Source organism: Phyllobates terribilis, unplaced genomic scaffold, assembly GCF_046119375.1.
Source record: "Phyllobates terribilis strain yellow unplaced genomic scaffold, ASM4611937v1 Scaffold_1__5_contigs__length_1240528914, whole genome shotgun sequence".
In the NCBI taxonomy this organism is placed as follows: Eukaryota; Metazoa; Chordata; class Amphibia; order Anura; family Dendrobatidae; genus Phyllobates; species Phyllobates terribilis.
In genome coordinates this window covers 476,765,975-476,778,106 of record NW_027362761.1, presented here as the reverse complement: position 1 = coordinate 476,778,106, position 12,132 = coordinate 476,765,975, and the positions used below count along the sequence as shown (strand labels likewise).

Sequence of the window (12,132 nt, the reverse complement as noted above, 5' to 3'; positions counted from 1 at the left end):
AACAAGGTGAAGGATTGAGGGTCTCGTGCAGATGGCAATACTATGTACGGAGGCGCACAGCAACAGTGATACTTACACTCCATGTTTCATCCTCCACTGAAATTGGGAATAGATCCCGATAGAGGGTAGTAGAGAACATTTCCTAATGGAACAGCTCAAAAGTGGTGAGAAAGTACCAGGAATGTCCCTGGCCTCAGACACCCGATTCCCCAGCAGTAGATACAGCTGTATGCCACCAATACTCAGCATCAGAGGAGCAGTTTAGTTGCACTGTCCAATGGGAGTCAGGGATGGACTATCATCAGCCATGACATGTGGCTGCTGTTCCCCTCCATACTTTAAACTAGAGCTCTGCCTGCTATAATTTTGTACAGTACATAACCTTCATGGGCTTAGATAGCTTTACCAGAACGTCAGTGTACAAAGAGCAGATTTCTGTTGGGTCGGGTTCACACGAACGTATAAAAAAAATAAAAACCAGTCAGAGCGTCATGCAGAAAGCAGCAGCAGATTATTAATACTTGTCAGGACCATTTACAGTTTCCTATGCTCCAGAAGTGCAATGTATTAGTAAGAATCGAATTCTGTACTGTGGCTCCATATGGCATCTGGTTTTTTTGCGCACGTATAGACTTGAATGGGCGAGTTTCATCCAATTTCCAAAAGAAAAGAGTCCATGCTGCCATTTTTTTCCCCAAGCAGATTCGTTCAGGAAAAAAAACAACGCTCATCTGCACTGCCTCATTGAATAATATTGGTCCAGGTGAAGTCCATTTTTTTTGCTTTACAGACAGCACTTGGACCAAACATACGGTCGTGTGAATGAACCCTTTGGAGTAAGCACAGGAACAACAGACCACCCTAGAGATCGAGCTATCGCTCCTTATATCCGGATCGGGTCGGTCCCTAGGGTACGTTCACACAGAATTGTGATGTGGATCCTCTCCAGAAATCAGAAGTAAAAACAGCACAAATACTCTATGAATGTGCTTGTTAATGATTTCTATCGGATATATGTGGAGGTACTGAACACCTCTCGTAAAATCAGCCTCAAACTTGATAATGTCAAATCAAAAAGAAAAAAAAAAAAAACCTTGTCAGGTCTGATAACCTGGTAAAAAAAATAAACCTGATCCCTGAAGAGGATTTCTCTTGAAAACCATGTCGCATTTCACTCCTTACTACGCATTTCCACATGTCGTTGCATTATTTTCCATTTCATCTTTCCAAATTTTTAACCTTCTTTGCAGGCAATAGCCACACATACATATAAACCTAACGATGGCCGAACCCGCCAATATTTCGGCCAACTGGCTAATGCTTGTGGAGGTCCCTGACAGATGATGTCGGGGGAGATAAGGATTTGGCATGTCCTGATTCAGCCTGGCAAACCTTTTGTTCTCAGTGACGACGGCCGCCACCAGAGGAGGCGGTTATGGAAGAGTCAGGAGATGTCGGCCGAATATTCAGCTATTGTGTATGAGGGGCTCACAGAGGAAATAAGCCTCAGTAAGAGGTGGCATGGTTACAGACCCTCCATCCTGCTGTACCTCGCTGTGTGTTGGGAGATTTCTGCTCAGGAGCTATCTGGGCAGGTAGTAAAGAGTTGAGAACAATGTCTCGCCTTTTAATGGTCATTTTATCACCGTCCTCTCCATTACTACTGTCACCATTTGTACCACTTGAAGTCTTACCTACATGCGGGAAAGATTTATGATCACATGTGGTAATTCTGCAGAGAACACTATCTAGAATCAATGTGAAGGAAGCGCTCGCATTCAAGTGATGCAATGCACAGCCCAAGTGCATGATGAATCAGGGCTGTGGAGTCGGTAAGCCAAATCTCCGACTCCGACATTTCCATGACACCGACTCCCTCATACATGGCTCATGTTTAAGTGATAAATTTGCTGTAGCACAGATTAATCTCAGCTAAAAGTCTAGACCCTTAGATCAGGAATAGGACAGACATTTATAGGACATTTCATAACTTTCCCAAATTCTTATGAAAAAAATATTCCCCACAAACTGCATTGAATTACTGTACCCAATTTATTATACACTGCTCAAAAAATAAAGGGAACACTCAAATAACACATCCTAAATCTAAATAAATGAAATATTCTCATTGAATACTTTGTTCTGTACAAAGTTGAATGTGCTGACAACAAAATCACACAAAAATCATCAATGGAAATCAGATTTATTACCCAATGGAGGCCTGGATTTGGAGTCACCGCCAAAATTAAAGTGGAAAAACACACTATAGGCTGATGCAACTTTGATGTAATGTCCTTAAAACAAGTCAAAATGAGTCTCAGTATTGTGTGTGGCCTCCAAGTGCCTGTATGACCTCCCTACAACGCCTGGACATGCTCCTGATGAGGTTGCAGAGGGTCTCCTGTGGGATCTCCTCCCAGACCTGGACTAAAGCATCCGCCAACTCCTGGACAGTCTGTGGTGCAACGTGATGGATGGAGCGAGACATGATGTCCCAGATGTGCTCAATTGGATTCAGGTCTGGGGAAAGGGCGGGCCAGTCCATAGCTTCAATGCCTTCATCTTGTAGGAACTGCTGACACACTCCAGCCACATGAGATCTGGCATTGTCCCGCATTAGGAGAAACCCAGGGCCAACCGCACCAGCATATGGTCTCACAAGGGGTCGGAGGATCTCATCTCGGTACCTAAAGGCAGTCAGGCTACCTCTGGTGAGCACATGGAGGTCTGTGCGGCCCTCCAAAGAAATGCCACCCCACACCATTACTGACCCACTGCCAAATCGGTCATGCTGAAGGATGTTGCAGGCAGCAGATCGCTCCCCTCGGCGTATCCAGACTCTGTCACGTCTGTCACATGTGCTCAGTGTGAACCTGCTTTCATCTGTGAATAGCACAGGGCTCCAGTGGCGACTTTGCCAATCCTGGTGTTCTGTGGCAAATGCCAAGCGTCCTGCATGGTGTTGGGCTGTGAGCACAACCCCCATCTGTGGACGTCGGGCCCTCATACCACCCTCATGGAGTCAGTTTCTAATCGTTTGTGCAGACACATGCACATTTGTGGCCTGCTGGAGGTTATTTTTCAGGGCTCTGGCAGTGCTCCTCCTGTTCCTCCTTGCACAAAGGCGGAGGTAGCGGTCCTGTTGCTGGGTTGTTGCCCTCCTACGGCCCCCTCCACGTCTCCTGGTAGCGCCTCCAGCCTCTGGACACTACGCTGACAGACACAGCAAACCTTCTTGCCACAGCTCACATTAATGTGCCATCCTGGATGAGCTGCACTACCTGAGCAACTTCCGTGGGTTGTAGAGTCCGTCTCATGCTACCACGAGTGTGAAAGCACAACCAACATTCAAAAGTGACCAAAACATCAGCCAGAAAGCATTGGTACTGAGATGTGGTCTGTGGTCCCCATCTGCAGGACCACTCCTTTATTGAGGGTGTCTTGATAATTGGCAATAATTTCCATCTATTGTCAATTCCATTTGCAAAACAGCATGTGAAATTGATTGTCAATCAGTGTTGCTTCCTAAGTGGACAGTTTGATTTCACAGAAGTTTGATTTACTTGGAGTTACATTCTGTTGTTTAAAAAGTGTTCCCTTTATTTTTTTGAGCAGTGTATATTTTAGGAGTTGGAGTCGGTCCACTTTATACTGACTCCGACTCCATCAAAATGGACATCGACTCTGACTCCACAGCCCTGGGATGAATGGCGCGGTCCTGTGGACAAGGGGCAGACTTGGCAAATACAGGAATACAAGGCGTTACAGCCGCATCAGTACAACACACAAGGAGTACTACAAATATCAGGGGTCTGCCCATGCTTAGTGCGGCACAGCCGAGGATCCGATAGGGAACCGGTGATTCTAATAGCAGCAGTGAAGGGCGAAAATAATTATATTTATTTGGCACATCCAGGATTCTCTATCTGATGTCACAGGACCACCAAGTCCAATTCACACTACAAAAAGTTGGAAAATGTATTACAAATGTACTCCAGCACCCCCTCTAGAGCAATTATATGAACGCTAGATATTTTGTGAAACATGCAACTTCCTGTGCTAAAAAATCATAAAAATACCTAAGGCCAAAGATAAAACCATTTTTGATTTTGCACAAAATTATAAAAAGACCCCACTTTGTCTCTTTTGAAAGTATGTTTTGTCTGAAACATAGCAGCAGTTGAATGTTTTATACAGGTCTGCAATAATGCAGCCAGCGTCTGGAGTATGCTGCTCGCGGCTCGTGCAGCATTAATCTTCCGTCAGGTTCTCTTTAAGGCCACGTTCACACGTTCAGTATTTAGGCTGGTTTCACATGTGCGTACTGGAAATATCCGTGTCCCATGTGTGTCACACATGTGGCAACCGTCTGCTGCATCAGGATCACACGTACCGACGCCTGGGAATCAGCGGTACAGTTAGCACTGTTCCCAAGCGCTGGGTGCGAAACGCTGCCCTCATCACGGTTCCCTGCCGGCGCTGCGATCAGCACCAGTAGCGAGACATTTTACAGACCGTGTCTCTGCAGAAAAATGGACATGTCAGAATGTGGAGGGCACGGACACACGGTCCGTGGAAACACACTGACAAGTGCGCAGACACATAGATTTGAATGCGTCTGCATGTGTCAGTGTCTCCGGTATGTGTGGAAACGGTCACCAGACGTACCGGACACACGGACGTGTGAAAGAGGCCTTAGTCAGTATTTTACAGCAGTACATACAACCAACAGAATTGGAAACGTGTTTCTATTAGGCCACGGCCCCACTATCAGTATTTGGTCAGTATTTTTTCTCAGGAGTGGGTGATAAATACAGGATTGGTGACTTGTTTCTATTATACATTTTCTCTGATTGCTCCTCGTCTGGTTTCGGCTTATAGATACTGATGTAAATACTGACCAGATACTGAACGTGTGACTGTGGCCATAGGCTGTGTTCCCACAATGAGATACTGATGCTGCAGAATTTCGGCACCTATTACATAAATTGGGTTAATAGCGTTTTTGTGTGCAGTTTTTAACATACATTTTTATCGTATTTTTGATGCTGCAGTTTCTTGGTGTATCATGCTTTATATAAAGCGGCTTTGTTTTTGATACTTCCTGATATTTGGCTTTGACAAAACGTTATTGATACGTGGTGTGGATTACATGCGCTTTATTTTTTATGGGTTCCCACCGTGAAAGTGTATTAAAAATGAATGCGCTTTTTTACCTGCAGATTTTCCACATCTAATGCAAATCTATGGGGAAAATTTAAATAGGAAACTCAGCGGACCCACAAGAGAAATTGAAATGTTGCAGATGCGTGTGGCTCAGTGGCTAGCAGCACGGTGGCTCAGTGGTTAGCACTGTAGCTTTGCAGCACTAGGGTCCTATATTCAAATCCGACCAAGGACAACATCTGCAAGGAGTTTGTATGTTCTCCCCGTGATTGTGTGGGTTTCCTCCGGGTTTTCCGGTTTCCTCCCACACTCCGGACGCATACTGATAGGGAATGTAGATTGTGAGCCCCAATGGGGACAGCGATGATAATGTCTGTAAAGCGCTGCGGAATTAATGGCGCTATATACAGTTAGGTCCATATATATTTGGACAGAGACAACATTTTTCTAATTTTGGTTCTAGACATTACCACAATGAATTTTAAATAAAACAATTCAGATGCAGTTGAAGTTCAGACTTTCAGCTTTCATTTGAGGGTATCCACATTAAAATTGGATGAAGGGTTTAGGAGTTTCAGCTCCTTAACATGTGCCACCCTGTTTTTAAAGGACCCAAAGTAATTGGACAATTGACTCCAAGGCTATTTCATGGACAGGTGTGGGCAATCCCTTTGTTATGTCATTCTCAATTAATCAGATAAAAGGCCTGGAGTTGATTTGAGGTGTGGTGCTTGTATTGGAAGGTTTTGCTGTGAAGTAAACATACGGTCAAAGGAGCTCTCCATGCAGGTGAAACAAGCCATCATTAAGCTGCAAAAACAGAAAAAACCCATCCGAGAAATTGCTACAATATTAGGAGTGACAAAATCTACAGTTTGGTACATCCTGAGAAAGAAAGAAAGCACTGGTGAACTCATCAATGCAAAAAGACCTGGGTGCCCACGGAAGACAACAGTGGCGGATGATCGCAGAATAATCTCCATGGTGAAGAGAAACCCCTTAACAACAGCCAACCAAGTGAACAACACTCTCCAGGAGGTAGGCGTATCAAAATCCAAATCTACCATAAAGAGAAGACTGCATGAAAGTAAATACAGAGGGTTCACTGCACGGTGCAAGCCACTCATAAGCATCAAGAATAAAAAGGCTAGACTGGACTTTGCTAAAAAACATCTAAAAAAGCCAGCACAGTTCTGGAAGAACATTCTTTGGACAGATGAAACCAAGATCAACCTCTAGCAGAATGATGGAAAGAGAAAAGTATGGCAAAGGCGTGGTACAGCTCATGATCCAAAGCATACCACATCATCTGTAAAACACGGCGGAGGCAGTGTGATGGCTTGGGCATGCATGGCTGCCAGTGGCACTGGGTCACTAGTGTTTATTGATGATGTGACACAGGACAGAAGCAGCCGAATGAATTCTGATGTATTCAGAGCCATACTGTGTGCTCAGATCCAGCCAAACTGATTGGTCGTCGTTTCATACTACAGATGGACAATGACCCAAAACATAAAGCCAAAGCAACCCAGGAGTTTATTAAAGCAAAGAAGTGGAATATTCCTGAATGGCCAAGTCAGTCACCTGATCTCAACCCAATTGAGCATGCATTTCACTTGTTAAAGACTAAACTTCAGACAGAAAGGCCCACAAACAAACAGCAACTAAAAACCACCGCAGTGAAGCATCAAAAAGGAGGAAACACAGCGTCTGGTGATGTCCATGAGTTCAAGACTTCAGGCAGTCATTGCCAACAAAGAGTTTTCAACCAAGTACTAGAAATGAACATTTTATTTACAATTATTTAATCTGTCCAATTACTTTTGGTCCCTTTAAAAACAGGGTGGCACATGTTAAGGAGCTGAAACTTCTAAACCCTTCATCCAAATTTAACGTGGATACCCTCAAATGAAAGCTGAAAGTCTGAACTTCAACTGCATCTGAATTGTTTTGTTTAAAATTCATTGTGGTAATGTCTAGAACCAAAATTAGAAAAATGTTGTCTCTGTCCAAATATATATGGACCTAACTGTAAGTGATTAAAATAAATAAATCTGAATCACACACCACAGGTCAGTTTACACTGAGTAAATAAAAAGCACAGCGGGCAGGAGATCTCTATAAATCCCATCCACTTTGCTGGAGCTGTAAGATGCAGAGTCAAAAACGCACCAAAAGCTCATTGTGGGAAAGTAGCCTTAGGGTGGCCATACACATCAGTCTAAAGTAGTTCAAAATAGGACAATTTCAACCAAAACAATCAATTATCAGGTGAAACTTAATATTTAATCCCATCTCAGCCCTTTATGGCTAAGATAGGAATAACAACCCAAGCACCGGCCGCTGGACACTGAGGCTGAGATGGGAATAACCCTTTTACAACAAGCGGCCATCCTAGCCGACCGATGACAGCACGTCACCTGATGCAAAGAAGTCAGACATGTTCAAAACGTCCAAGAAAGATCGTCCATTCTTTGTCCGGTGTAATGAACATGTGCGAGCGGTGGTAACGGCCAATATGGGCCACAACGTGCACGGCGGCGTCAGAAGATGAAACACTCACTAGATGATCACTTGTTCAGTGGTCGATCCACCAGTAACCAACTTCAATCTCATTTACGGCCGCCTTAAAAAGACTGCAGTAGTTTTGACAATTTACAAGAACAATAGTTTCCTCCAGAACACATACATGGAAAGGCTCAATATTTAAATTTCAGAATTTTTAATCTTCAGCTTCACATCTTTGTAATAAAAAAAAGTGTAACGTATGTTTATTATATACCGAACAGTTTTCTGTTAATTCAAGTCAGATCAGACTGCAAGTAATCCAAAGCAATAAAATAATAATAAAAACTTCACCAATTGTTTATTCTAGGTTGTATTTAGTGCCGTCTCCAAGATGCTCTGTAGAGCGTATGGGTTTTGGGTTTTTTGTGATATTTTTTTCTTCGCTCCATATGCTGTAATAGTAAAGCAATGCCAATTGAAGGGACCCATATTAGATCTATCTGATGTGCACAAACTGTGATCAAGCCCTGGATCAGCTCATTGTGACAAGTGACAAATTGCTCCACGTGCAACTACAAATTGTGCTGTAAACTAAAAGATTTAATCAGCACTGCTGGAGAGAAGGGGAAAAAATAAGATTATATATAATATATGTCTCTCATGGAAGATACAGTGATGTACTATATACAGAGCAGTGGAGATGAACATATACTAAAAATATATATTACAGACAGGTAAAGAACCAAAACAACGATAATGTTCCAAGACAATTAACCATAGCCTGTAATATCTCCATTTGGGCTCAAACAAACAAAAAAGTCATTATTAAAATAATCTAATAATAAAAATAATAGAAGAATAACTCAAGCATATAAAAAGAATCATCTAGGAGTTGTCCGCAAATAAAAGCTTGCTTTATACAAATCACTTTTTGTAAGACTAAAAGTCAGAAGAACCCGCCGATATTGGGGAGGGGTGGGGAGGGAAATGGGCCAATCATCTACTGTGTATGGGGTCCGCCAACTCAACCTTACAGATATTGGGGGACATATGGATCAGGCGGCTGGAATTCAATCTCCCAGTTCTTTTGCTGGTGGGAGATAAGTGAGGCAGCGAGGAGCCGGCTGTCAATCACATGACATCGGGAGTGACCCCCCCCATGGACAAAACAGCAGAAGAGAAGAAGCTGCTCTGCCGACATGAGGCAAAATGAAACAGGAGTCACCGCCTGAGATGTCACAGGGCAGAACAGGCAGGTAGTTAGCAAGTTCTTACACCCATCGCAAAGAAACCCCAACGTCCCGGATAACCCCTTTAATGTTTATTGCCAGCCTAAATCCCTGATGACAACCACTACTGAGAATTCAGAGGGGAAATCCAGCCTCGCACAGCTCCCATCACATGCCGGCCATGTAACGCATAGATGTTCTGCCTCCACCTTTTGTAACTACTATTAGCTATGGCCAACAGATGATGATCCAGAACAGGGGACCCACTTTTATTAAAGGGAGTCTTCACTGTCAAAACTAAATTTATACTACCTCTACAGTCCGACAGGGGACGTAGCCCCTATAAAACCCTCACCCACAGTATGAGTGCAGGCGGTCATCCCTTTCTCCTGTCTGCGGCACACAGGATCACACAGTAGTAAGTGATTGCTGCAGACAGGAGAGAGGGATGAGAGCGCACCTGCACCAATACTGGGTGCACTCAGCTCCAGCAGTGTCAGTACAGGGCTGGGGCTTCAAGCCATAGCGAGCGCTGTCAATCAAGCTAAGGGGGATCTGTGCAGGATGTCGATGAGGGGTAGCATTGTGCACTCAGTCACTGGCCTGTCATAGGTGCACAGAGGAGCCTCCGTTTCTTAGGAATATAATCTACACTGCAGGTACAAGTACTGGCCCCCTATAGGACGGTAGAAGTAGTTTACATTGAGTTTTGGGGGTGACAGACCATATTACATAGAAGTCCATTAATTGTAAGACACATCAGGAACCACAATGAACAGGTTTGTTTTCTCATGGGCTCATTCACAAGGCAGAGGCACGTGCGTGGTGCATGGACGGCGGCACACAGAGTCCCTACGGCCCGGACTATCATTTTCTCAGTGTGCTTCATCAATAACAAAATAACAGCTCTACCAACAGTCGCTGAGAAGCAAATTGGAAAGTGATAAGCAATAATGGCCGCACTTCCGGGTGTCACTTTTGCAAAAACTAAAGTCAAAAATGCCAAGCTACTGTTACTTCTAAATTCATTTTTTTACAATTTTGGATAGAAAAACTCCACTATGTTAGGAAAGAGGATAAAATAATTATTAAAGGGGTATTCACACATTATCCACTACTCAGACACACACCTAATGCAGAACAGGGGTCTCCCCTCCAGCCACATCGCATATCAGATGTCAACACAAAGGACAGCAGAAGTAATCCCCAAGGAAATGTTAGGGGAGAGAGAAGAACCATTCTCTAAGATGAAGGGTAGGACATTGATCAGGGCTATACCCATCTCTTAAAGTGATAGCACATTGCTAAGATATGGGATTACTGTATCATCAATGAGGTCCTAACTGACGAGGAGGATGAAGGTACTGCAGATCTGTGTCCCCGGCCACCTGACCAGACCACCTGGACCAGCCATTACTGGAATATCAGGCAATGGCTGCCCTTGGTAGTTACATGAACAATAACAGTTTACTTACTGGAAACCATCAGAAAGTTAGTAGCTCAGCTGGTGTAACTGCATCAGGACCCATTCATTTGAATGGAGGTGTGCTGCAGGTGGTCCTGTGCAAGGACAGACTTGGAAGGGGGTCATAGAATCGGCAGGGGTCCCACTGATAATAAAATAACACAGTATCCTAGAAATATGCCATCACTTTCATACATTTACTAAATATTCGGCAAGGAGTCCTGGGTCATTAACAAGCTTGCTGGTGGTTTCCAGGTAGCCAACTCCTGCCTAGGAAGCAGAGCACAGGTCAGCAGGCAGGACTGGGTACAGTCAGCATGTGCGGTCTATATCCCATACAGGAGACCTGGGATTATATAATGGCTGGGGAAGATCCCAGAATCACTGAGCAGAACAAGTCAGGAACTACAGGAGGACAAGAGGTCTCTGCAGGAAGACCCCAGACTGGGCAGAGGAGCAGCAGCACATGGCAGAAGGGGAAGATGGAGAGAAGAGGCACCCAAGTGCCCAGCATCATGTCAGAGTGCCAGCCACTGCTCGCTGGTAGCAGCCATCCTCACAGTGACAGCTGATCTCCGGCCATCAGTACAAGGCTCCGCTCGCGGCCCCTTTAAGAAGGTGCAGAGTACAGGAGACTTGGAGAAGTCGCAGCCGGATGGGGCAGGTAATGTGCCTCCGCTCCAGGACTGCAGCACGGACGGGACTTGTGCCCGGGGACGGCTCACAGGGAAACTTCTGAGGACAATGCTGGGCAGATGTCGCACGGTGTCGGAGCGCAAGGACACTCACTATGGGGACAGCGCAGCTTTTCATCAACATTCAATCATTTCAGCTTTTTCCCCTGCGACAAAAGTTTTCCAGCGGCGGCCAGGAGCGGAGGTGAGCGGAGGCCGGTGCCCAGGTGTGGGTGTGCACGGGGCTGATGGAGGCTGGCGGCGGGCTGCACACTCCCGGCTCTCACCTCTGCCCCAAACTTACTTTCCCCGGCACCGGTGACCGCTCCGTGCTCACACACAGGAGGGAGAAGTTTGGGAAGCCCCGGCCGGTCCCCCCTGTCCCCGCACACGTCCCCGGGTGAGCGCACTTACTTCTCCCTGGCCTGGCTGTCGGACGGTACGCTGTTACTCTTGCCTTTGGCGTACATGCTTGCAGAAAGCTCCGATTGTCACACACCTGTCAACCGATCACAGCCTCCCCAGGAACAACCCCGTCACCATGGCTACACCAGCAGCGCCCACCCTGATAGGCCCGCCCGGCGGCCGGCCCCGCCCCTTCGCCATGGCAACCAGTGTGATAGACATGCTCTTCCCCCTCCCTCCCTCCTCCTCCTCAGCAGGACGGACTCGGAGCGGCGCACACAGACTGCCGCTGCCTCCTCCTCCTCCACCTCCACCTCCTTCTTCTTCTCCTTTCCTCGGAGCTGGGGGGGAGGAGGGGGGATTTGAAACCGTTCTAGAAGGATTTTTAAACAACTGGCTGTTCCGTATGACGCGCTGCCCGCCCGCCGCTGCCGGGAGAGCGCTCACAGGAGGGGGCCGGGAGGGCGGGAGGAAAGTGCGGACTGGAGCAGCAGCCACAACTGCAGTACACGGGCCGGAGCTGCCGCCGAGCCGGGCTGCAGTGTGTGGAGGCGCCACAGCCGCGTCTGCGGTGATGTAGTCTCCTAATACACACACATATATATATATATATATATATATATATATATATATATATATATATATATATATATATATATATATATATATATATAGCTATAAGTAC

The 12,132-nt window shown here is 45.7% G+C and overlaps 1 protein-coding gene across 3 annotated transcripts in view; it reads right to left on the bottom strand.

Annotated features, from left to right (window-relative positions):
- The window catches only part of SSBP2 (single stranded DNA binding protein 2), a 234,193-nt gene extending 222,560 nt beyond the window's left edge, over positions 1-11,633 (bottom strand). Inside the window, exon 1 of one of the 3 annotated variants that reach the window (XM_073679180.1) lies at positions 11,457-11,633. In XM_073679180.1, coding sequence (XP_073535281.1) covers positions 11,457-11,512 — 56 coding nt within the window. In that variant the 5' untranslated portion in view covers positions 11,513-11,633. The remainder of the gene's footprint in view (positions 1-11,456) is intronic. The other 2 variants (XM_073679188.1, XM_073679197.1) reach the window with 2 other exon arrangements.
- Between the last annotated feature and the right edge of the window lie 499 nt (positions 11,634-12,132).